Consider the following 23,483-nt stretch of genomic DNA (forward strand, 5'->3'; position numbering starts at 1 on the left):
ATATATATACACACACACACACACACAATATCCTGCCCTAAATGTTTCAAAAGGTCGCTCGATCCCAACGGGCAAAAGAGTCCTGATTTCCACTGACTGCATTTAAGAGATGAAAGGGAATTTAGTGATTATAGTCCAGATCTGTTGTAGTTTATGGATTTTCCCTTTAATTGGCGTTACGAAAGAAACCTTGTCCACCTTAAAGAAAGAAAACGTACACAACGTCCCAGAAGCAGGAAGTAGCGGCGGTCCAGCTACAATGGCACTTGAACGTCACTTTTAAATCTGTCTAAGAGATCTGTACACTGTAAAAAAGGAACAAAAAACAAAAACGGAAAAAAAAAAAAAATCAGGCGTGACCAGACCAGTTCCAACGTTCGCAAGTTTTTCGTTTTCACCGTCATCCTAATGGTGATGGCCGACCGACAGCAGCAGCGGGATGAGGCAGCCGAGCACCAGGGCGCCCACCTCCACCTTGCTCAGGCTCTTGCCGCCGTTGCCGCCGTGACTGTGGCCCGCCACGCCGCCCACCTCGGGCAGCACGTGCACGGTCGCCACGTAGAGGAAGGTGCCGGCCGAGAAAAGCATGGCCACGCCGGTGGCGTTGATGTCTGACAGCGCTTCCTTGCTGCTCTGTAGACGGGAAAGAAAAAAAAAAATACAGAAATAGTTTTTCTCTCCCAATTTTTGTGTTGTCAAAGGTTGTCGCAACGAAAAAAAAACCCCCATCACATCTGTCAAACGCTCCTCATAGTCTTGAACTCAACGCAGAAGTCAACGAGGAAGTTAGTGAAACACAATGACAAATTTTCACATTTGGTTGTTAAATTCATCGACTAAAGAATTAACTACCGTAATTCCCGGCCTACAGTGCGCACCTGGTTATTAGCCTCACCCAGTAGATTTGGAAAGGAACTACCATTTGGTACATACATAAGCCGCAAGTGCCCACATTGATGCTAACGCTAGCACCGCGCTACCGCTAGTGCTAACGCAAGTGTCGCGCTAATGCTAACTCCGCGCTACTGCTAACGCCAGTGCTAACACTAGCGCTGCGCTAACACTAGTGCTAACGCCAAAACTAATGCTAGCGCAGTGCTAGCGTTAGCGCAGGGCAAAAAAAACATACTGGTAAAAATTACTGAGACACAGCAGTAACATTCTAGCGCATATCTTGGCACATATTCCACCGGTCTCACTCTTAACTTTTCCGCTCGAGTGCCCTCTTGCAGCTGTTAGCAAAAAAAAAAAAAAAAATTAACCGCATCGCCGTGCGAGCTCCATGGATGAAAGCGCGGGGGGGGGGGATCGCAGATTATGGGCCGGAAATTACGGTACCACGTCAATAAATTTGAAATTGAAGAACACATATGGTGATCATCAAGAGTTTATTTTTTCAAGTGTAGTAAAGAAAACAAAGCAAATTTATTTGCCCCCAGGGGGTGCAATTACCATATTTTCCGCACTATAAGGCGCACCAAAAAGCCTTTAATTTTCTCAAAAGCCGACAGTGTGCTTATAATGCGGTGCGCCTTATATATGGAAAAAGTTTTTAAATAGGCCATTCATTGGAGATGCGCCTTATATTCCGGGAAATACATCTTTCATACATACATCATATGACAGCATACTGTCAAATTAATGCAAAATTTGTAAAGCCTATGTCAAGGCCAATAATATGACACATTAATCAAGGTGCTTTGTTGAGAAGTGTATTTTCCTACTTGAAATGAAGTGAAAGGTTAACCAATTAATCATCCGATCAATTAAATAGGAACAAATTAATCGTTTTATTGACTCGTACCTTTCCTGTCAAAAGCTCTGAAAAGAACAAACGTGATCATAAAGTGATTTTGTGATTTGGGTTGTTCAATACTCGTCCATAATGGTGAGATTAATTCTAGGTAGCGTAATATGGTGGTTATTCCTGAATTCACTGAAATTAAATTTTTAACCTATTCTCTGTGAAAAATTATTTGCTACTGTAATGCAATAAAACGCCACAAGATGGCGTCAAACCCTTGTTTGCAAAGGAACTGGTTTCGAGGAAGTATGTTGGAGGGAGGCCGCAAGGTCGGATCAGCTGGAAAAGCGTTGGCCTCACAGTTCTGAGGTCCCGGGTTCAATCCCGGATCCGCCTGTGTGGAGTTTGCATGTTCTTCCCATGCCTGTGTGGGTTTTCTCTGATTTCCTCCCGCATCCCCAAAACATGCAACATTTACTTGACACTAATTTGCCCTTAGGTGTGATTGCGAGTCTGTCTCCATGTGACCTCACAATACATATTTCCATTTGCGTACAATGAGACAAGCACAGAGGCCGATCCAAACGGCCATCGTGTCGTACCTGGCTGAGTCCGAGGAAGGTGACCATGGCCAGGACGGGCGCGGCCAGGGCAAAAACCAGCAGGTGCTTGCGGATGCGATTCCTCTCCAGCCCGGCGTGCATTAGGAAGGAAACCAGGCCGAACGCGGCGGGGGCCTGCGGCGGAGGTGCCGTCACGTCTTCCGTAAAAAGCTTGGTGGTAACGACAAAACGGTGTCCGGGGCGGTTTACCTTGTGAAGCATGATGGCGACAAAAACGATGAGCTGGACGCTGGTTTGAGAGGTGGAGGCGGCGGCGCCGAGGGCCACGCCGTCAGCTGCAAGCGACAAATCGTGATCAGCGACTTGCAAATAGCGACGCTCTCTGGCCACAACGCTAGCAAAAACCTCTCAATGACACAGGTGGAAAAATGCCAGAGAAATGGAAAAAATATTGCCACACAGGCGAAGGGACGTAGACCTGGTAATAACTAGTCAGTACCGTAATTTCCGGCCTACAAGCCACGACTTTTTTCACACGCTTTCAACCCTGCGGTTTATGCGGCTAATTTGTGAAGAAGCTAAGCCTGAGACCGGCGGAATACATGCCGAGGAAGTGACTTTTACCGGTCCGGCCCTGTTAGCGCTGCGCTAGCGTGTAACTGTCATGTCTCAGTGATTTTTACCATATGTTTTTTTTAAACCAGCCCTGTTAGCGCAGCGTTAACACTAGCTCTAGCGCGGAGGCGCTAGCGTTAGCTTGGTGGTAGCATTAGCATTGCGGTGCTTGTGTTAAACTCTGTGTAACGTCTGTCTTTGTAAATATCTAGTATTAGCGCAGCGCTAGCGTTAGCGCTAACCTTAAACACTTTCTGTGCACCGTGTTTTTTCGTAAATACATTGTGTTTCAATGTGGGTTTCAATGTGGGCACTTGCGGCTTTTCCACAGCTGCGGAGTATGTATGTACCAAATAGTATTTCCTTTACAAATATACTCGGTGAGGCGTGTAACCAGGTGCGCTCTGTAGGCCGGAAATTACGGTAACGAACTCTCACAATTTTTTTTTTTTTTTTAATTTCATCTTGAAATGACCCGACCTGTCCGTCTACTTCAAAAATCAAAATGTGTACGTTGAAGGTGAAGACACACGAGTCGACTTACCGGCAGCGTGCACCACTAGACCGAGCGTGGTGGTCATTTTGGAGGAGGCCACTCTCGCAGATTCTGAATCTGGTTCATCAAAATATGCACACAAAGCAACAATTAGAAATTAATGGAACAATGGGGCCTGAGAAAGAAAATCTGCTCGACAACCCCTCTCTAATTTGATGATTAATCGATGAATTGTTCCACTTCTCATCTATGTTCCAGTCACTCACATTTGTACGGGTCATGCCCACAGATATACAGTTACGGGTGAGGTCCGCCAGTCATGCCCGCAGACATAAAGTTGCGGGTGTGTGTTCTGGTTGTAATTACGAGTGTTCCCCTTTAAGAGCGGAGGTGGGCGGTGTCGGGTAAACGAGGAAGCAGGAGCCGGCTGAGCAGCGGCTCGTTGTGAAGAGACCGTCAGGCTGTGGTTCACTGCGCCGGATCGATTTTCATCTACGCTGAGTGTGCACGACAAGTGCGCAATTGCGCAGTTTCGAGGGGACGTCGGACAAGACGACACAAAATAAGCGACGTCTTCCAATATCTATGTATTTCTACTCGTAACAAATTTTACACGCACGATTTTTCGGGCTCGACTGTGCAGATTTGCGAGTGCGACGGCGCACATGTGCCCGTCAAATCACGGCGACTGATGTTATCTAGTGTTGGCGATGATACATGTGCTGCTGTGTTCCACATTGCAATTCATCTTTAAGTATGAAATGATCCCCAACTTCTAATACATTGACTCCTTCCTCCCGGCTTGCCCCACCCAATCCATCCACGTTTGCATCTCACCCTCGGCGCTGTGCATGTGCGACGAGCCGATCTGGTCCACCAGCAGCATGAAGACGAAGCCCAGCACCAGCGAGACGCCGATGCAGGCGTGCAGATGCTCTTGGCCGTGCTCGTGGTGGCCGTCCGTGCCCAGCGCGGCCGCCGCCGCCGCCCCCACCTCCGCCTTGGCCTCCGACGCCTCGACGACAACGCCCACCTGGCTCGGGGGGTGATGTCCGCCCCCTGCGCAGAAATGTTAGGACCCTCGTGAGGATAAGCGGCAAAGATTGGATGGATGGAGCAGGTCCAAGATTGCACCCGGGACCTCTGTGAGACTGTGAGACCAATGCTAGACCCACTGTGCCCCCTAAAAAATACATTTGTTTAAAAAATTATTATACAGTTGTTACATTATATGCATACATGTTACATTGTTATTTTTAAAAAAAATATGCCAAAAAAGATATAAGTGGATTAAAAAAACTGAAAAATCTTTTGAATATGGACTAAATGTATATTTTGAGTTCATTTCCTGCAATTGCAACATTTGTTACAAATGTACAATCACTGTAAAAAAAAAAAAATATATATATATATATATATATATATATATATATATAAAACTGTGTGTGTGTGTGTAAAACTTTAAAAAAATAAATGTAAAACATTTCCAAAAAAATATTTGATATGTAAGTAAGTAAAGAAAAAAAAAAACTACAAAAACATTTAATAACACCTTTCAAAGTCCTGAAACATTCTTTACATACAATAACCATAAAACAAAGGAATATTTAGTTCTGCCAATCATTCACCAGTGGCAGGGACACAACCGTCAAATTATTACATGTTTCATAAATCATGTGCTCGGCTACGAATATTCAAAATAATGTGTTGTGCGTGTTGACTTTTGTTTACCTTCCAGGATTTCCTCGTAAAGAGCGTGGACGCCTTCGGGAATGATGACGGCGAGGGCCGTGCCGCAGAGGAGCCCCGCCCCCAGCACGGTGACCAGCTTCAGCTTCTCCTGATTGGACACGGGCGAAGAAACGCAATAAAAGTGGGGGGGGGGGGGGGGGAATAATTGAAAGCGACGCATCCACCTGTTGCCATTCATAAGATATGTAATATTTTATGTATGATAGATAGACAGACAGACAGAGTGGGATAGGCAGGTGAGTTGGTAGATAGATAGATAGATAGATAGATAGATAGATAGATAGATAGATAAGAGTGGGATAGGCAGGTGAGCTGGTAGATAGATAGATAAGATTTCACACAAAATCAGTTTGACAGTAAATTTAGATGATTACTTTTTGGTGTATTGTGGCCCAAGGCATAAAAATAACATGACACGCAACTTTTTTTTTTTATGTGTGTGTGTGGGGGGGGGGTGGCTGACTAGGGTAAGTCACGGATGATAGGGGGCGGGTGTGGGTGCAGTACGACCCCCCCTGACAGCTTTTCTGAATAATAAACTGGATTCGTTATCCTTAGCACGATAATAATCTGCCTCGCAGTACGCATCCGGCCTTCTTGTGTGGAGTTTGCATGGGTTTTCTCCAGGTACTCTTGGTTTCTTCCCACATACCAAAAACAAAAAAAAAATATATATATAAAACTGTCCCGGGGAGGTCAAAGTTTGAACATCGTCGAATCTTACCTCAGAGAAGTTGACTGCCAAGGGAATGGTCCCGGCCACATAGCAGCCCACCAGCATGGCAAGAGACAGCAGGCTGATGGAGCTCAAGTCCTCCATAGCTGCACTTTAAAAGGCGAAATCGAATTCCCCCCCGCCCCAGCCCCCTCCAATATACGTGAAAACCTGTGGCGGCAAAAGACACACCCAAAAACTCTCAGCGCCGAGCCTCACAAACTAGTTGAGCCACTGTCAGTCAACAAAACGCCGACGTATATTTTCTTTAATGGCTTCCTCTTCGCTAAGCTAAACTAGCTTCGGGGATGCTATTGTCCGGCCCGCGCCGGCGTTTCGCAAGCGAGGCGACTCGACACGTCGACGTCCAAGCAAGCCACGCCGGGCCTCATGTCCTCCATGTGTGTCCCGTTCCAAAATCTATTTTTTTAGGCGTGTTTCACGCACTTGTGACGTGTCTAAAGGCGAGCAAACAAACATGCTAATTAGCTGTAGTAAGGGGGGGGGGGGAAGAGTACTTCCGTGTCACGTGACGTTTTCACTGCCACATCACTGCTGCAGGTGGCAAGACTTGGCCGCCATCTTGGTACTCCCAAAATGTATTTACAGGTTGGATTATGACGAGGTTTTTCTTCAAATTTTGGCACGTGGAATTGACCCCTCCGTGGATATTACGCAATCCGCGTCACTGACCAATCAGAGGCCAGAGATCTGCATAAACCAAAGCCCGTTTTTGCTCCCGCCATTTTCTCAGACAACATTGCATGGTCCAGTATAGGTTTAGTTAGCGTTTTATCGCGTATTTGGGTTATTTAACAAAAAATATGGTTAAGAGGTGTAGTCACGGACTTTGTAATAGTGACGACAGGTATCCTGAAAGGCTAGTTGGTGGAGTTCGATTCGTACCCTTTCCAAAACCGAAGACCCAGTACGAAAAATGCCTTCGATGGATCAAACTTTGTGGAAGTCCGCATCATCAACTAAATCCATCTAATATCAACCGGAACACATATGTTTGCACCAATGTATGCCCTATATTTGATTTTCAATACATGTCTCATATAAATGAATTCAAAGTTCTTCGCTAGCATAACACTGCTGCGTGTGAACGATTGACACACTTATTCTTTGTCGAGCGAGATTTAGCGATGATCGGACTGCACAAACGTATTGATTTCTTGCAGGCTCGCGGCCGAAGCTTAACCAGACTGTGTTTGCACGAAGATATGCCCTAAATTTGATTTTTCATACACGTCTCGTATAAATGAATGAGACGTTCTCCGCTAGCATAACACCGCTACGTGTGAACGATTGACACACTTATTCTTTGTTGAGCGATGATCGGACTGCACAAACATTGATTTCTTGCTGGCTCGCGGCGGAAAGTTAACCACTGTATTTGCACGAAGATATGCCCTAAATTTGATTTTTAATACACGTCTCGTATAAATGAATGAGACGTTCTCCGCTAGCATAACACCGCTACGTGTGAACGATTGACACACTTATTCTTTGTTAAGCGATATTTAGCGTACGGCGGACTGGTTGTGTGAGCTTGACATTTTTTTTCAGTTCTGGTAACATGAAGGATTTTTAATTCGACTTGGTAAGACAAAAAAGTTTAAGTGCAAAAGGAAAGACACAGAACACCGTGACCAGCAAGAAACCTTGCATATTACCTAGGGCCCGATTTCCGTAACATGCTAACTTTTACCAAAATCTGCTGTGGAGCACTATCATCATAACATAGCAAAAAACTAAACATTTTTTGTCATAAAAACATTGAATTTGAAGTTATTCAGTGAGATATTTTTGGAACTATGGGAAAATACATGCTAAACGCATTATTTTTTGTCTCTGCAACGTCCTATTTCAGACACAAAATTAAAACTTGTTTCCTTGCATTTGAAAACTAAATTCATTTTGCAGAGTTCTATATTTTGAAATTCATCAAAAAAAAAAATTCACAGAAAATGTGGCTTCTTGCTTATCCACTGATGAAGTTTTAGAAAATGTTCACATCGCTTTTTTGTAAAAAACGTCAGCCTGTGAAGGTGAAGCAGAGAGTGAACAACAACAACAACTGTAAACAAAACTTTGTTCAAGTGAATTTAGCTCATCAGAAAATTCAAAACAAAGTAAATCTTTGTAACTTACCTGTGGAATGTTTTCTCACAGCCACGAAACTGCCGATTAAATGTCGCTGCGCAGGTCGGCATGGTTGTTTTGGGAGTATCAAGATGGCGGATAGCGACTTCAGTTTTGCTTGCCAATGAGTTATCCAATTTTTGTTTTTTTAGATCTGTGGTTGCAAGAAGTTGTTGCAAACCTTTGTCTGCAGAAGTAAATTTGTAGACTACGTTGATCTATATAAATTGCAATTTTTTTGTTTACATCTACCCTAATTTCACCAAACCGGTAAACAAATTACATCATTTTAGTCATTCATATGTAAAGGGTTTGTCATTATAGATGAGAATCAAAATCAGATTTATTTATGTAAACAATTTGTTTCCGGTAGATCTCTACATATTCAGTTGCAGATCAACGGAACTGCAGATATTACTCAAATTTGAGACAGCTGCAATCTCATTTTGATGAGTCATAATGAGACAGATAGCATCTCATTATGACAAACCATAATTCCAGTTCCAGACGTCTAGAATTCACCTCAATCCCATTTTTTTTTTTTTTTTTTAATCTTCCCCCCTGGAGTACATCCGTGTGAACGGTGGACCACCCAATAGTTGAGGACCACTGGATTATGGCATGTTTGGACTTTTTCCTGATTCAAAAAAAATTATTCACAAATTTCAATGATGACATGAAGGGAATTCCAACTTTGGCGTGGCAACAACAATAAACGGCAGACGCGTGGCATTAAAAAAAAAGCTTACAGTATTTATTAGGTCACACAGTTGAGCAGTGCTTCACCATGACTGATTTAACAGAGAACAAATGGCTAAAATACATTTTTTTTGTCCTTTTTTTCCTTTTGTTTAAACCTCAACAAAAATACAACTTAAGGTTTCTTCATGCAATATCGCAACGGTGACATTTCTTCCCGCGTTCGTCCGAGGCTCGGCGAGCTGGAACTGCGGGACTAAGCGGTCCGAGGGAATTTTGGATTTATTTCGCTAGTCCGATCTTCTTTGCTTCTGTTTCATATATTAACAACCGCCACATTTTTACTATGAACACTTCCGCTTCCTCGTCGAGAACCTTAAACAATTAAAAAAAAAAAAAAATTGGTCTTTGGTCTCGTGGGATAAAATATATAGTTTTAAATGTCGACTTACCATGGCGACGTCATCAAGAATACCCTGAGGAGTGCTGTGTGCCATCACCTGTAGGGAAGGAACAATTTTTTTTTAAAAAAAGTCCAAGGAAAGATTTATGAATTTGCTTCCACTTAAAACAGCTTACAGATGTCTGTGGCACAAAATACTTAACACATATCCTATTTTTCATCTTTTTCACAGTGTCTGTTGAAATGAGCCTGTCCTGTCTCGTGCAAATGACCCGGTGCTCACCCTACAGACTGTAAGTCAGGGGTAGCCAGACTTTTTTTTTTTTTTTTTTTTTTTTTTTAACCCCAAGATCTACTTTTCAAGCAGCCAGCATCTCACGAGCCAACTCTTGCCCCTAGTTTACCACATGTTGTTGCAACAGCCTTACATCTTCCAATCCTATTTCCTCAAACAGTACAATCACGCCTTACTGGTCCAGTCTTGTTCGCTTCCATCCAAATTTCTACTGATCATTTCCGTTCCTCTGAGGTTATGGCAAATATATTTTGTCCAATTTTCTCTTGCATGTTTCGGCACGACAATCACTCCCACCGCACTGCTCGACAAAAGAATTTCAAACCTTTGAACAGACGAAGTCGACCAGCGTCGCCTCTTCCTCGCCGATGTATTCAATGATTTTCTTGTTGATCCACGGTTTAATGCGGCGATCCATCAGCGTCTGCCACGACGACAAGTTTCAACCAGTTACTCGTGTTACTAATGCAAAAAAAATGTATTTCAAACAAGATTGTGTCTATTTTACCGAATCCACCATGGACCAGTCGAGCGGGTAGGTGAAGAGCTCGGGCCGTGCCGTGGGGATCTTCTCAATGAGGCTTCTGATGTTCTTGCGCTTCTCCTCGGTGTTGACGCCGCCTTTGGCGCTTGACACGTCGGCGCCGTCCAGGCCCAAGCTCTTGTCGTCGTCGCCGTAGTCCAGCGGCACTAGTTTCCTCTTGCGCGGCTGTTCGTCGGCCTCCTCCTCGTCGAATTTGTTGAAGACGCTGTCGGCGACTGCCAGTTTCTTGCGCTTGGTGGCGTGGAGCTGGCTGGGACTGTTAGTGGAACCTGGAGAAATAGAAGGGGCTCGAATGTGTCAACGGCAAGGGTTGAACGTTTTGCGATTTTCCAGTTCCTTATCGGTATCCCGCATCGCTCGGTGTGCGGTTGGCTCAAGTCAAGTCTCGCAAATGCCAAGTCAATATCAAGTCTCATTAGTTTTTAGCCAAGACAGTCCCAAATCTTAAAATTGTCGGCTTAAGCCCGATTCAAGTCGATTCGTGATGAGTCCCCCACTTCTGACAAAGGTTGTTTTTGTCATGGTCATTCTGCGGTTTTACCCACCCAGCTTGAGACTTAGACCGATCTTGGGCCGGTGCTCATCTAGAGGCTGCACCTCAGGCGTTCGCTCGCCTGGAATGATGATGCCACGCGGGGAGTCATTGCCAGGCGTGTTGGGCGTGGCATTCCCGCTGGCAGAGGACACAGAGGGAGCGGTGTTGATTGGTCGCATGAGGGCTTTGAGGTGCAGCCTAGCCTCTGGTGAATCCCCACCATTGTGGGCCACAAGCTGCTGCTGCTGCTGCTGCTCCTGTTCCTGTTCCTGTTCCTGCTCCTGCTCCTGCTGCTCCTGTTGCTGTTCCTGCTGCTCCTGTTGCTGTTCCTGCTGCTCCCGTTGCTGCTGCTTCTCCCGCTCCTCCTCTTCTTCCTCACGCCTACACCGTCGCTGCCGCTCCTCCGCCTCATCCTCTTCCGAATGCGGCGGAGGATCTTGAGGCGTGGGCTCGGCGGGCTTCGCCGATGCTCTCTTCTCCCGATCCCGGTGAGATTCTCGGTGGGACTCTCTGTGCGATTCTCGGTGGGACTCTCTGTGCGACTCCCTGTGCGATTCTCTGTGCGACTCCCTGTGGGATTCCCGATGGGATTCCCGGTGAGACTCTCGCTGAGACTCTCGCTCTTTTTTCTCCTGCTTTACTTTCTCCTCAGATTCAAGCTTTAGAGGAGGCTTCCGCCTGCGCTCTGCTTCTTCCTCCATCTGCACACAGGGAACCACTTGAAGGTGAGGAACAATTTGCAAAAAACTATAACGATCATTCCATATTCTCTATGATTCTTTTTTCAAACGCGTGTGCCCACTGACGTGCACTTGTTGCAATATCACCAACACTGCAAACTAAGTGGAGGTAGTTTACAAAAAATAAATAAATAAATTTTGCAACTATGTCGTTATATGAAGTGACTTTAATTCATGCTAAGAAACGCACAACATGAGCGCAGGGGAGAGTAAATTAAAGTTCGATCCACGCAGTTTTAATTTTTTTTTTTTTGACAAAGATGTTCAACCTTTATTATATTTATAAAGGATCTGATGTACATGTAAGGTTTTAGAAAATGGACCTTTTTTGCCCAAGACAAAAAAAAAAAAAAAAAAATATTTACCAGTACAGAAAGAATGTCTAATATTTTGAGGTGAAAATACCTTCTAGTTTCAAAGCTCCTTTGGTATCAGGAGAAATAAAAAGGAAAATCAGATTTTTCTGGAATAAGAAAATCATTTCAGTTTGAGGCCAGATCGTCCACCTCGACCTTCCGGGTCGGACTCACCCTTTGCATCTCGGCATCCGGGTCGGGGTGACCCTCGGCCAGGAGCCTCTGCCGGATCTCCTCCAGCTCCTCCTTCTCCCGCTTGCGGTCTCGCTCGTCCATCTCCGTCTCCTTCTCGCGGTCGCGGAGTCGCTTCTGCAGAGCGCTGCCCCTGCGGGGTGAGGAAAATCATAACAATCAGAATAAATATAAGGCGACAAATAGAAAAAAATCGCGATGTAAAAAAAAAAAATAATAATACATAAAAAAGCACCAACCTGTAGTATTTGGGATCATCCCGGTCGTCGTCATAATCTTCAAGGAATTCTTTTAGTCTTTTGGCTTCTTTCATCTGACAACAATAATAACAGTTCGTCTAGCAACAGCACAATCAACCAACGACAATACAATCAAAACATTTTGCGTTTGTTTTACCGTCTCGCGGCTCCGCTCGTCCTCCCGCTCCATCTCTTTGCTGTAGTCGCGGGACTTCTTCCTCTCTCGCAGTTCCCAGTTTTTCAGCCTCTTCGGGAGGGGAAACAACGAGTTAACGTCAGCCAGGTCAGACATTTGTTTCAATTGTGCAAGGTGGTGGTTAACATTCCATGTAAAATTAAGACTTTTAAGCTTTTTCAGTGGCTCCATTTCCAAGCAATTTTTTGGAATTACCTCCTGGTAAGCGGCTTCTTTATCTCGGAGTCGCCTCTCCAGTCTCCTGCGCTCGTACACATCATCCTCATCTTCATCACGGTCTCTCTTTTTGTCATCTCTGGTCCTCTCTCTGCACGCAAACAAAATGTTACAAAAAGACAGAGTTGTATTTTTAATGTCAATGATATTTGTCGCTGATGAGATGAACTAAAAATAGCATTTGAAATAGCCTGCAACAGTAAAAACAAAAAAAAAAAAAAAAAAAAAAAAAAGGTTGGAAGGACGCAGCATGAAAAAGTGTTACTCGTGAAAAACGGAAGTCGGCTAAAACTGACCTGGAACGACTGCGAGCTTCGCTGATGTCTCGACTCTTCTCCCTCTCGCGCTCCCTCGTCCTCTCCCGTTCGCGGTCCCGCTCGCGTTCCCGCTCTCTCTCTCTGTCCCGGTCCCGTTCGCGCTCGCGCTCCTTGTCCCTCTCGCGCTCCCGTTCCTTCTCTTTCTCCCTGTCGCGGCGCTCCCTCTCCCGTTCTCGCTCCTTATCCTTCTCCCGCCGCTCCTTCTCCAGCTCCTGTCGCTCCTTCTCCTTCTTGCCTTTCTCCTCCTCCAATTTCTAATTCAGGAAGACCAGAAAACGCCAATGGTATTAGTTACAAAGAAGTTTGTATTTAAATGAGGGCTGGTCAAGAGCTTGCCGGGATCTAACTACACACCTGAAGGATAGTGACCTCATGGGAAGTATGAGTGGCAAGTGCATTAAAACAAGCCATATCTGGTTTGATTAAAGCGTTCCACAAATCAGTGATGGGACCATACGTGACTAAAGTGGTCAACCGTTACAAAAATGGGTTAGCAAGTCTCTGCCGTACATAAAGCGAGTGAGCATTGACCATCCACTGAAAATGTAAAAGCTCCACTGTCATGCCTATAAACATTCTAAAATAGATATTTTAATGAAAAATATACAATATTATTCACTTCAATGTCTAAATGAAAAAATAAATATGAGCGGAGAGGGCGTCATCCGTGTGCAAAGTTCCGGAAGTCTGATTCGACATCCAAGTGGTCGCCATATTGCCTGCAACGTCTGTTCATTATGTCAAATGTCAACCGTTATGGCTACAATAAACACAGCAATGATAGGTCACCTTGTGTGTGTCGCGGAATTTGCTGATCTCTCTGGAAATCAAGTCCCTCTTGTCGTCCTCCAGCTCCATGGCATTGATATCATCCTGACAAATCACAAAAAAACCACACACACGTACGTGATCGGCAAGGGGCTACGAGATGTTCTTCGGTATGTGGTCAATACCTCGTCTTTTTTGTCTTTCCTCTTCTTCCGAAGTTGCCCGTTGCCATCCGCAGAGCTCGCACTCAGTTCGCTGGAATACTCCCGGATGAGCACTTCGATGGCAGCCTTCGCAGCCTGGTCTCGACGCAGCGTTTCTTCATCCAGCACCTCCTCCTCCTCGTCGTTGTTCTTACCCTCATCGCCCGCGCCCTGGGACAAAAACCTTGTATTTGACTCAACAGTGCTGAAGTACACTTGGCATGGGAGGTTGCGGCACGTACGCCATTGGCGCTCTTCTTCTTGGCCTTCCACTCGTCCAGCTGCGCCTTGGTCTTGGCATCCACTTTGACCAGGAGTTTCTTGTCGCCCAGCATTAGTTCGTGCAGCAGCCGTAGGGCTCGCAGCGTTGATTCGGGCTCCTTGTATTCGCAGAAGCCAAATGCTTGTGGAAGGAGGGATGGAAAAACAAGTTTAATAATGTATCCATCTGAGTCATTTTGTACATATTCAAATAACCTCATTGAACTTTTTTTTTTACCTTGAAGTTTTCCAGAGGCACCTTGGACTCGTTTCCAACTAAGAACAATTCCACATTTCTGCAATGACAGGCAATGCAAACACTATTAATGATGTTCTGACTAAATTTTCACCATTAGTGTGCAGGTGTTTCTTTTCTTATTTTGTGTAAAACCAGGGGTCATTTATTTAAATATTTGTATTGAATACTAGCTGAAAAGATCGATGGATACCGGCAAAGGTTAACATGTCGCCCAACACACTTCCGCATTGAAAAGCCGTCAAAACCGTCTATGTGGGATTTATTCCTGATTGAGAACCGATCCAGCAACAAAGTATTCGTATTCATCCAGACTTTTATACACTTTCAAGCTTTTCCGCGTCAATCTTGACGACTTACTCACCAGATCCATATGTAGATCCAGTTGTCCAAGACAAGTGGAAGTGAATTAACAGTCCAATTTCTCAATCGGCGAAAACATCCATTTCAGCATTAAATACGGGTCCTCCATGCTGAGTTTATCTAATTTTTCCACGTACCGTTGTTTTTTTTCCACCTTCTAAATGTCTGACAAGACTCTGGGCATCGTGCTACAAGACATTTCCGTGTCGTCTCCAACCGACTTAGCATGACCGTCAATATGTAAACAAAAGTCACGTGATTTTATGATGTAGGTGCACAAGCTCTATACCATCTATCATCGGGCAGGAGGCGGGGTACGCCCTGAATTGCTTGCCAGCCAATCGGAGGCCACGCAGACAGACAACAGTGGCACTCATAATCACATCGAAGGGCAGAGTCTCCAATTATTGCATGTTTTTGGGATGCGGGAGGAAACCGGAGTGCCTGGAGAAAATCCACAAAGCCACGGGGAGAACATGCTAACTCCACACAGCACGGCATGGCATGGCATGGCATGGCATGGCAGGGATTTGGACACTTTTGTGTGTAGCTTTTTCAAGGCAAATCTCTCCTCCATGACTCGAGTCGGCTTTGCATATCGTATTTCCACTCCAAACTCACCGCCAGCAACTGTCTGACCAGCATGTCGGACGCCTTTTCAGAGATGTTGCCCACAAACACGGTGGTGGTGGGGCCATCCTCGGGCTCCTTGGGTCGGAAGGAGATCTTGTTTGGGAGCATCGGCTTCTGTGCAACAGAGACTGGGGTTGGGACAAGAACCTGCCCGGGACAAACAAAGCGTAAGCGGCAAGCCAAACAACGCCCGAGTGTCATCTCATCTGTAACAGAACGGGTCTGCTGTGACTTACTGAGGGAGAGGGGGTCACGACACCCATGTGAACTGGTATCATGGGAGTACCTGAAATTCAACAAATACATACATCACACTCAGAATGTGCTGCTTTTAGATTTAAAAAGAAATGAGGCACCACCCACTTTATTTGACTCCAGAGAAGACAGACAATCCAAATCAGTGGTTCTCTTACACATAGTACCGCCTCAAAATACAGTAGTTCAGAAGGCCCAACTTTTCATGAGAAAACAGGCAGTTTTTAAAATCACTCATGTAACAGTTCTATGTAACATTATAACTCAAGTCAAAATACAACTACTTCACTTATATGTATTGAACTAGAAGAAGAAAAGTTCAAACCACACCTTAAACGGGCCAAACATTTATTTGAGTGACTATTATATAATGCACTTTTTGAACCACTGATGAGTGTGATCATCAAACAAGAATTTATCAAACAAGCAGGCCCTGTAGATAAAGATCAGCGGTTCAGTTGTTTACTTGTTGCTCTGCAGAATTTGAGGACTAAGTCCAAAAATAGGAAAGTGGGGACACAATTTTAAGTATGAAAAAAAAATTTGGGAAAGCCACAAATGACCATTACATAGGCTTAATCTATTTTTTTTTTTTAAAGAAATTGAAACAGCTATAATATAGACATAACATTTACTGTACAGATCCCAAAACTTGGCACTCTGTAGTGCAAAAAATAGTACAAAAAAATATCCATCCATCCATTTTCTTTGCCACTTATCCTCACGAGGGTCGCGGAAAGTGTTGGAGCCTATCCCAGCTGTGAACGGGCAGGAGGCGGGGTGAACCCTGGACTGGTTGCCAGCCAATCACAGGGCACATAGAGACCAATAGTCACACTCACGATCACACCTAGGGGCAATTTAGAGTGTCCAATTAATGTTGCACGTTTTCGGGGATGTGGGAGGAAACCTCAGTGCCCGGAGAAAAAACCCACGCAGGCACGGGGAGAAGATGCAAACTCTGGTAGGGCCGGTATTGAACTCAGGTCCTCAGAACTGTGAGGCCTACGCTTTACAAGCTGATCCACCGTGCCGCCCACAATGTATCACACAAGTAAATAAATGCTTGTAAAGTAACAGTTCTAACGATATAACATTGTAACTAAAGGCTAATATAAATAACCAGCTAAAGTGTACTATACATTTGACTTGATCTCTGCTGACGTATGCTGTAGCATTCATTCATTTCCAGTTTTTGGACTCATGAGCACGCTGCGCGTTATCTGCTGTCGAGGCACTTATTCATTAACCTTCCACTTTGCTGTTCATCGCTAACTAACGCAGCAAAGTACTTCAAATCCACCATACTTTTTGGTTTTTGAGTATGTGAAAGACAGATACTTTTTGCGTGTTACAATAGGACAGGGCATTCACTACTTTTCTTTACTTATTCTTGCGTGTGCCTATAAATTTTGAGACACCAGCTACGACTTTTGCTTAGGCCGCCCACTGCACCTGCTGTTACCACACTGACGTTTGATTCAAGTCCACCAATCGAATGACAAGGCAGTCACATGACCACATACTTCCAAATCACTAATTTTTTGACGGGTGGGACACACACCCATGTGATTTACTTTACAGACCTAAAAAAAAAAAAAAAAAAAAAAAAAAAACCCCACACCTTTGGCATGCAGCTAAATTGTGACAGCCTCAATTTGGATATTTCAGCCCACTTCTAAGTTGAGAAAACACCTACAGATGTTCCTATTGTTGCTTTGGTAGCAAATATAGCAACATTAGCCCTCTATTATGGTGTCACAAACACACACAATAACCAAGTCTGGTTAACAAACAACTTCTTCCTGAAGTCACTGAAGCGAATAAAGCAAATAATGTTCCTTTGAGCCCAACGCATGGATTGTTGGTTTTGGGGCAGTTAAAAATTGAAATGGTGGCAGGTGTGTGTCAACTCCCAATTTTTTTTTTTTTTTTTTGTATTTGATGTTCATATTCTAATTAAAAACAAAGAAGTTCCAAGTTACGAGGATTTTTTTTCCCATTGAGTCCTTTTCTTACAAAGTAAATATTTGGATACTTGTCTGAAGTCACAGTACTCATAACTAAGTCCAGTATTTGTCTATTCTACCCACCGTTCAGTCCACCCACACTTGGTAAATGTCTCCTGCACCTCCTGTGCACTTTGGTGTTTTGCTATTCTAGATTTCACTCCCGTCTTCTTTTCCCTCTTGCTTGGCGTGGCCGCATGATTAGCTTACGCGTCGTCCTTGTGTTTCCTGATATCGATACTTGTCGGAGGTCGGAGCTTATGCACCGCCGTGGAGGAAAGGATTAGTGACAAGGAGGAGTTTCTTCCCGCCCCGGAGGGGCAGCGGTGAGCCGCGCTAGGCAGCCAATCGTAGCTCGTAGGCTATGTGGAGCGAGTGAGCTTAGTGGCTCGCTTTCCCCAGTAGTTCCAGCAGGGAGGTTTATGGTCATATGTGCTTGAACCAGTTTACATACCGAGAAACACAATGGACCTTTCTGTCCTGTCAATCACTCGTACAATAATAGCCAATCAGATAGCTGCATTGTCTTAACACGCCCCTGCCGCCATCTTGTCCCACGAGCAATGCTGGTTGTCAGTAGCGTGCGCTTGGAAAAGTTAATGTTACGAAGGAAATTGTCCTCAGATGTGCTTGGGGAATGTGCAATTCTGATGAAAGATATCCTGCTAGGTTACAAGGGGTCCCTGGATTATTATCAGTGCTTTATACATTGCAGGAGAACAACTTTCACTTTGTTAGCGTATCACTGACCTGCTGAATGAAGTGTGTCATGTTTTATGCCGAAGAGTCAGGTTAGTGATCCGTAAATGCGCCATGTCATGCAAGAGAAATGTATTTGCCTATTTGTATCATATCGGACTTTTACGACAGAGCATTGGGTTCAATTATGACCCAAGTCAAACGTTTTCATCTGGTGACTACGGTACTGACTGAGTTCATTAGCATTGTTTAAAATGCACTTGTAGAAAATCAAACCTAACTCACTTATAAAGACTATAATGGTATTACTTGTGATCTTTCCAAGTAACAAGTACTCACCCTGCTTTACATGCACAGTACGATTCCACTATATTATCCCGTTGGATTTCAATATAAAGTTTGTGAGGAGTCAAACTTTTTTTGCGTCGACCGCTAACGTTTCGCTGTAACTCAGACATTGCTCGGTCCAAAAATCTTAATTCCGTGTACGTATCCTTGCGTGAAATAGTCGAGACCTCTCTGTGGAACTCTCTTGGACAAGTATGACGCATTTGGCAAAAAAATATTACGGCAATATTATTTGGAATACACGACAGAGAATCAACTTCAAACCTGTTCTGTTCAGTCGCCATTATGGAAGCTTGTGGGACGTGGCAACTGCAGCTAAGGGGACGGAGCTTAAGATCGCCAGTCGGAAAAGTCCACTGGGCGGCAGTCATGGTCACACCGTCAACTGCAGATATCCCACACCCCTAACGTACGTGAATTTGGCTAGCAACAAGTCCACAGTGGACTCTGCCTCTTGTCCCAAACATTAGGAGTGACGGGCTCAAGCTAATGAGGGTTTGATAAAGGATCGGGCCTCCCTGTTTGGAGTTTTCGCGGTCTCCCCACGCAGAAGTGGGTTTCCTCCAGGTACTCCGACTTCCTCAAATTTTCCCAAAACATGCTATTGAATCCTTATTGGTGGAGATTTTTTAACTGAAACTTGTCAGCCAATCGGAGAAGAGGTTCCCCGAGTTGAAAAAAAAAAGTTGAGAAATTATGTGATACTTTTTTCCCCCCTTACCAGATTTTCAAAGCGACAACACAAAAACCACCCACAAATTCGTCTGAAACCAATTGTCCAATTTTCAAAATTCTTGATTCATTGTACTCAGGTTGAAGTGATCTATGCAACAAACCTTGGCGTGTTCCAAGTACATCAAAGTTCTTGCTACTCATATAAAAGAATAATTCATAACTTCCTTGATGTACATTCTGACAGGTATGTCAAATTTCTATTCAGTAAAAAAAAAAAAATAATTAGTGTTCACTTAAACTGGCTCAGATTTCATTTTTATGTAAAATTATGAACAGACAGAGGTATCATTATTTCAATTTTCAAACTTTTTTGTGGTATAAGATTTACCAAAGGTACAAAATGGTTGCGCTGACTCAATAAAAGTTGGGAAGCACAATTAGTTCATAGACAGTGTTGGGGGAGGGGGTGGGTTCAAATATATTTCGACAAGCTTTTAAAAGTAGGGCACCTGGTGGGACGGGCGGGCCGAAGGTGCCGAACTGTGGCGGTGGGATGCCGGGGGGCAGCTGGGGGATGCTCAGCGGCTGGCGGTTGAGCGGAGGAGGGAACGACATCGTGAAAGGAACAGGAACCTGTGACGAAAAGACGACATTCCCACTCAACGCCAACTCGCCCCCAAATATACATAAACCACATCATTTAGTGCCAGTATAATATTATGTATTGTTTTTTGTCGAATGCGGCTTTTCTGTCAAAAGAAGAAAGGCGAAAAACTAAACGGAGCCGGCCATGTCATAAGCGTGCTAGCTAGCTTTAGCGCGGTTAGCTCGTGTTAGCTCCGTGGCCTTCGCTAGCTCACGTTAGCGAGAAGGAAGCTAACGTTCCGAGTTACTCACCTATAAAAGGGGGGTTTAAAAGGCTCGAGCCGGCAACGGTGCGCGTTCGCCCGAATTCAAGCCCATTAAACGCACGCGGCGGATAAAGATTACGGCGGCGCGCGGCTTCGGCGTTGGTAATGCCACCGGTATTCTTGAGGAGCGCAAGAAAATAGAAGGAAGGACCCTTTTCTTCTCGAAAAGGCTCACGGGAAATAAAATGGTTAACAAGTGCGTACGGTGGCCGGCAAGTTAAAGCAAACGGGAGATTCGATGCAAGAAAATAGGGAGGGGAAAGGAGACAAAGTTGTATGAATGAATGTCATTTTTACAATTTTCCTGGGGAGGCTTTCCTCAACATTTCCACAGATATCGAGACGACATACAGGAAATTCTGGATATCATTTGTTTATTTAATCCAAATGCCAAACATGGAAGCTTTCCATGCAATACAATGATAATTTCATGTATTAATATTTCATTAACCTTTACTTATTCAGGTAAGGCAATTGAGAATATTCTAATTTGGAACGCCGAGCTCGCTGTAGACAGTAAAAAAAAAAACAACAATGAAAACAAATGAAAATAAAAGTAAATACAAACACATCATTCAGACTGTACAATGTGATAGTTACATATTTGCATTATACATTACATCTTAGCACATTGTGACTGAAATTTTCAAAACAAATGCAGCGACTTGAGTTCAGTTACTGCACTCACACTATTTACAACTAGGGCCCTTTTTTGCTTTAATTAATAACCAAAAAATGTCTGTCAAATTTATTAAAAATGTCACAACAGTGCCACTGACAGTATAGATGAATAAAATTAACTGAAAATATCAGCCCATTCTGGCCCCACTGATGTGATTTTTAAGAAACAAAATAAAAGTTGTCATGTTTTTAAAAAAAAAAATCAGCACTATATAAATTGCATTTTATGAAAAACATACAGTAATGACAAATTATATTGAACACATTTTTGTCGCGGGCCACATTGTACTTACGGTTTCCCTCGAAGGGCCGTCATGGCTGTGATACGACAAAAATCTTTACCCACCTCATCATATTTACATGTGAAATTTATGAACTAGTTTTGAAATTAGAAATCAAGGGTAATGGGTTTTCCCAACTATTGTAGTTTGGTAACACAAAAATGCTTGTAATAGCTCAACGTGATCATTTATGATATGACAATTTTAAATTTTAGTACATATTTGGAAAAAAAAAAAATCACAGAAGTTGATACGTATGATTTGCCTCCGCGGGTCACATAAAATCATGCGGCAGGCCAGATCCGGCCCCCGGGCCTTGAGTTTGACACCTGTGATATAGAAGGTAATTTTGGTAGGTTATTTTGCATCATATTTCACTTTGGAGTGTGCCTCCCTCTCGGAGGGCCTCACCGTCCAATCTGGCCTGACTGCATTCATGCGTGCTGTTGCTTTAAAAGAATTCCATTTATGTTTTTGCAGTTTGATTAACGGCACCTTACAAATCTGGCCTGAAAGTCTACATTTGTACTTTGTTGTTTGATGTACTGTACAGCATACATATTACATCCATCCATCCATGTTCTTTGCCGCTTATCCTCACGAGGGTCACCGTAATCCCAGCTGTCAACGGACAGGAGACGGGGCACAACCTGAACTGGTCGCCAGCCAATCCCAGGGCACATGGAGACACAATTTTTTTTCCTCACAATCACACCGAGGGGCAATTAATGGGCAAACTTATGTGTCGTAAATAATTGTCAACATTGGAACAGTTTATAGACCAACGTAAATTTAAAGTGGGGATGTGGATATATGTTTTTACTTCCGTCGGCTCTTTGTGCAATAGCTTTAATATGAAAGCATGCACACTACAATATTGTGCTTTATAAAAAACACAGTAATAACACGTTTAAATAGAATAGAATAAAAAATTGAGCCCTACACCTGTGGCAGTATACTACAAATATACAGTACTCGACAGTGAGTTTAATTTGTCTACTCACCCCCCCATCCCACTCTATCTATCTATCTATCTATCTATCTATCTATCTATCTATCTATCTATCTATCTATCTATCTATCTATCTATCTATCTATCTATCTATCTATCTATCTATCTATGTATCTTAAACTGAATAGAAATTATAATATGTTACAACCTCCTCCAAAACCAAGCATTTTTGTCTTTCTGTGTTTGTTTTTTTAAATAAATATTGTTTTAGGCGGCACCGTGGTTCAGCTGGTAAAACATTGGCCTCACAGTTCTGAGGCCACGGGTTCAATCCCGGCCCCTGCCTGTGTGCGACTTTGCATGTTCTCCCCGTACCCGTGTGGGTGTCCTCCGGTCACTCCGGTTTCCTCACACATCCCCAAAAACATGCAACAATAATTGGACATTCTAAATTGCCCCTAGGTGCGATTGTGAGTGCGGCTGTTTGCCCTCCGATTGGCCCCAGTTCAGGGTGTACCCCGCCTCCTGCCCATTGAGAGCTGGGATAGGCTCCAGCGCTCCCCGCGACCCTCGTGAGGATAAGCGGCAAAGAAATGGATGCATGGATGAATAGTTGATTAAACTGTAACAATTCAGTAGAATGATGACAATTCAATGTGCTATGCTACCATTGGCCACTGGGAGGCAGTACAACAATACAGAAATGAAGACTAAGAAGAATCTCGTACTACTAAAAATTTCAACATGCTGTAATTAGTGATAATTTATCATAGACAAATATACATATGCTTGAGTATTCTCATAACCGTGTAAAATCTGTTGTTTCTGCCATTTTTGTTCACATTCTAGTCGCTTCTAAAACTATGCGTCTTGATGCTAACTGCTAGCATAGAAATGGGGTTTTCCATTCAACGTAAGCATAAAGCAAATTTGTGTATTGATTAAAACACAAAATATGCAATTCCTTTTGTTTCATTCGACCGTAGTTCTAAGATAATCATTGAAGGGAACGCAATTTCATAGTAACTAGTGGAAAGAAGAAAACAAAATAGTGGAAGCTGACGTAAATTTAAATGTTCTGCTGTGTGTGTTAGGTAATCGAGTGTAAATGTGTTTTTGTGTTAAGTGATCCGATGTTTTTGACAAGCACGTGGTTAAAAGGTGGGCTAGAAACAGATGTCTCCCCTCCCCACTGTAAACAAGCCTATCAGTCCACGCTCGGCTGCGTCCATTCGTGGAAATTTCCACCCTGAACGCAACTCTCTGACGTATCCGTTATTTTTTTTTTTCAAATAGACCACGCCCACAACGTGAGCCCACTTTTTTTTTAAATCCGCCGCGTTTCATTGGCTGACGTGAAGGTGTGTGACGCGATGACGTCACTGTTATGGAATTTACAAAGGCGCGCACAGCGGCGTGGAAG

The 23,483-nt window shown here is 43.8% G+C and overlaps 2 protein-coding genes across 4 annotated transcripts; both read right to left on the minus strand.

The window, feature by feature from the left end:
- Window positions 1–29: 29 nt before the first annotated feature.
- On the minus strand, window positions 30–6,384 carry slc39a9 (solute carrier family 39 member 9). 2 transcript variants are annotated; one of them, XM_061843759.1, is made up of 8 exons: window positions 5,895–6,384; window positions 5,150–5,258; window positions 4,256–4,477; window positions 3,467–3,535; window positions 2,557–2,642; window positions 2,347–2,481; window positions 399–633; window positions 30–305 (listed from the first exon to the last, which is right to left on the minus strand). In XM_061843759.1, exons 1-7 carry the CDS (start codon window positions 5,988–5,990, stop codon window positions 406–408), a joined length of 945 nt encoding a protein of 314 aa, XP_061699743.1. In that variant the 5' UTR covers window positions 5,991–6,384; the 3' UTR covers window positions 30–305; window positions 399–405. The 2 variants fall into 2 exon arrangements, with proteins under 2 accessions (XP_061699743.1, XP_061699742.1); XM_061843758.1 differs by having other exon boundaries at window positions 31–633.
- Window positions 6,385–8,765: 2,381 nt separating this feature from the next.
- rbm25a (RNA binding motif protein 25a) lies at window positions 8,766–20,339 on the minus strand. 2 transcript variants are annotated; one of them, XM_061844306.1, is made up of 18 exons: window positions 20,133–20,339; window positions 19,745–19,868; window positions 15,486–15,535; window positions 15,238–15,396; window positions 14,236–14,293; window positions 13,979–14,139; window positions 13,719–13,907; window positions 13,555–13,638; window positions 12,745–13,019; window positions 12,428–12,539; window positions 12,194–12,283; window positions 12,037–12,110; window positions 11,780–11,930; window positions 10,520–11,210; window positions 9,939–10,243; window positions 9,756–9,854; window positions 9,185–9,232; window positions 8,766–9,107 (listed from the first exon to the last, which is right to left on the minus strand). In XM_061844306.1, the coding sequence occupies exons 2-18, from the start codon at window positions 19,848–19,850 to the stop codon at window positions 9,015–9,017; spliced, it is 2,745 nt and encodes a 914-aa protein (XP_061700290.1). In that variant the 5' UTR covers window positions 19,851–19,868; window positions 20,133–20,339; the 3' UTR covers window positions 8,766–9,014. The 2 variants fall into 2 exon arrangements, with proteins under 2 accessions (XP_061700290.1, XP_061700291.1); XM_061844307.1 differs by lacking the exons at window positions 15,486–15,535; window positions 20,133–20,339 and having other exon boundaries at window positions 15,238–15,363.
- Window positions 20,340–23,483: the final 3,144 nt, after the last annotated feature.

The sequence above is a fragment of the Syngnathoides biaculeatus genome, chromosome 15 (assembly GCF_019802595.1).
Source record: "Syngnathoides biaculeatus isolate LvHL_M chromosome 15, ASM1980259v1, whole genome shotgun sequence".
NCBI lineage: Eukaryota > Metazoa > Chordata > Actinopteri > Syngnathiformes > Syngnathidae > Syngnathoides > Syngnathoides biaculeatus.

Excerpts from the sequence above, each read along its gene's own strand:
- slc39a9 (XM_061843759.1), bottom strand. The coding sequence starts at position 5,990 with ATGGAGGACTTGAGCTCCATCAGCCTGCTGTCTCTTGCCATGCTGGTG. Across the intron at positions 2,482-2,556 it reads TCGCCATCATGCTTCACAAG|GCCCCCGCCGCGTTCGGCCT; the intron begins GTAAACCGCCCC and ends CCTCCGCCGCAG. Across the intron at positions 634-2,346 it reads CCTTCCTCGGACTCAGCCAG|AGCAGCAAGGAAGCGCTGTC; the intron begins GTACGACACGAT and ends TCCCGTCTACAG.
- rbm25a (XM_061844306.1), bottom strand. The coding sequence starts at position 19,850 with ATGTCGTTCCCTCCTCCGCTCAACCGCCAGCCGCTGAGCATCCCCCAG. Across the intron at positions 10,244-10,519 it reads CGGTCTAAGTCTCAAGCTGG|GTTCCACTAACAGTCCCAGC; the intron begins GTGGGTAAAACC and ends CTATTTCTCCAG. Across the intron at positions 9,855-9,938 it reads ACTGGTCCATGGTGGATTCG|ACGCTGATGGATCGCCGCAT; the intron begins GTAAAATAGACA and ends TCGTCGTGGCAG.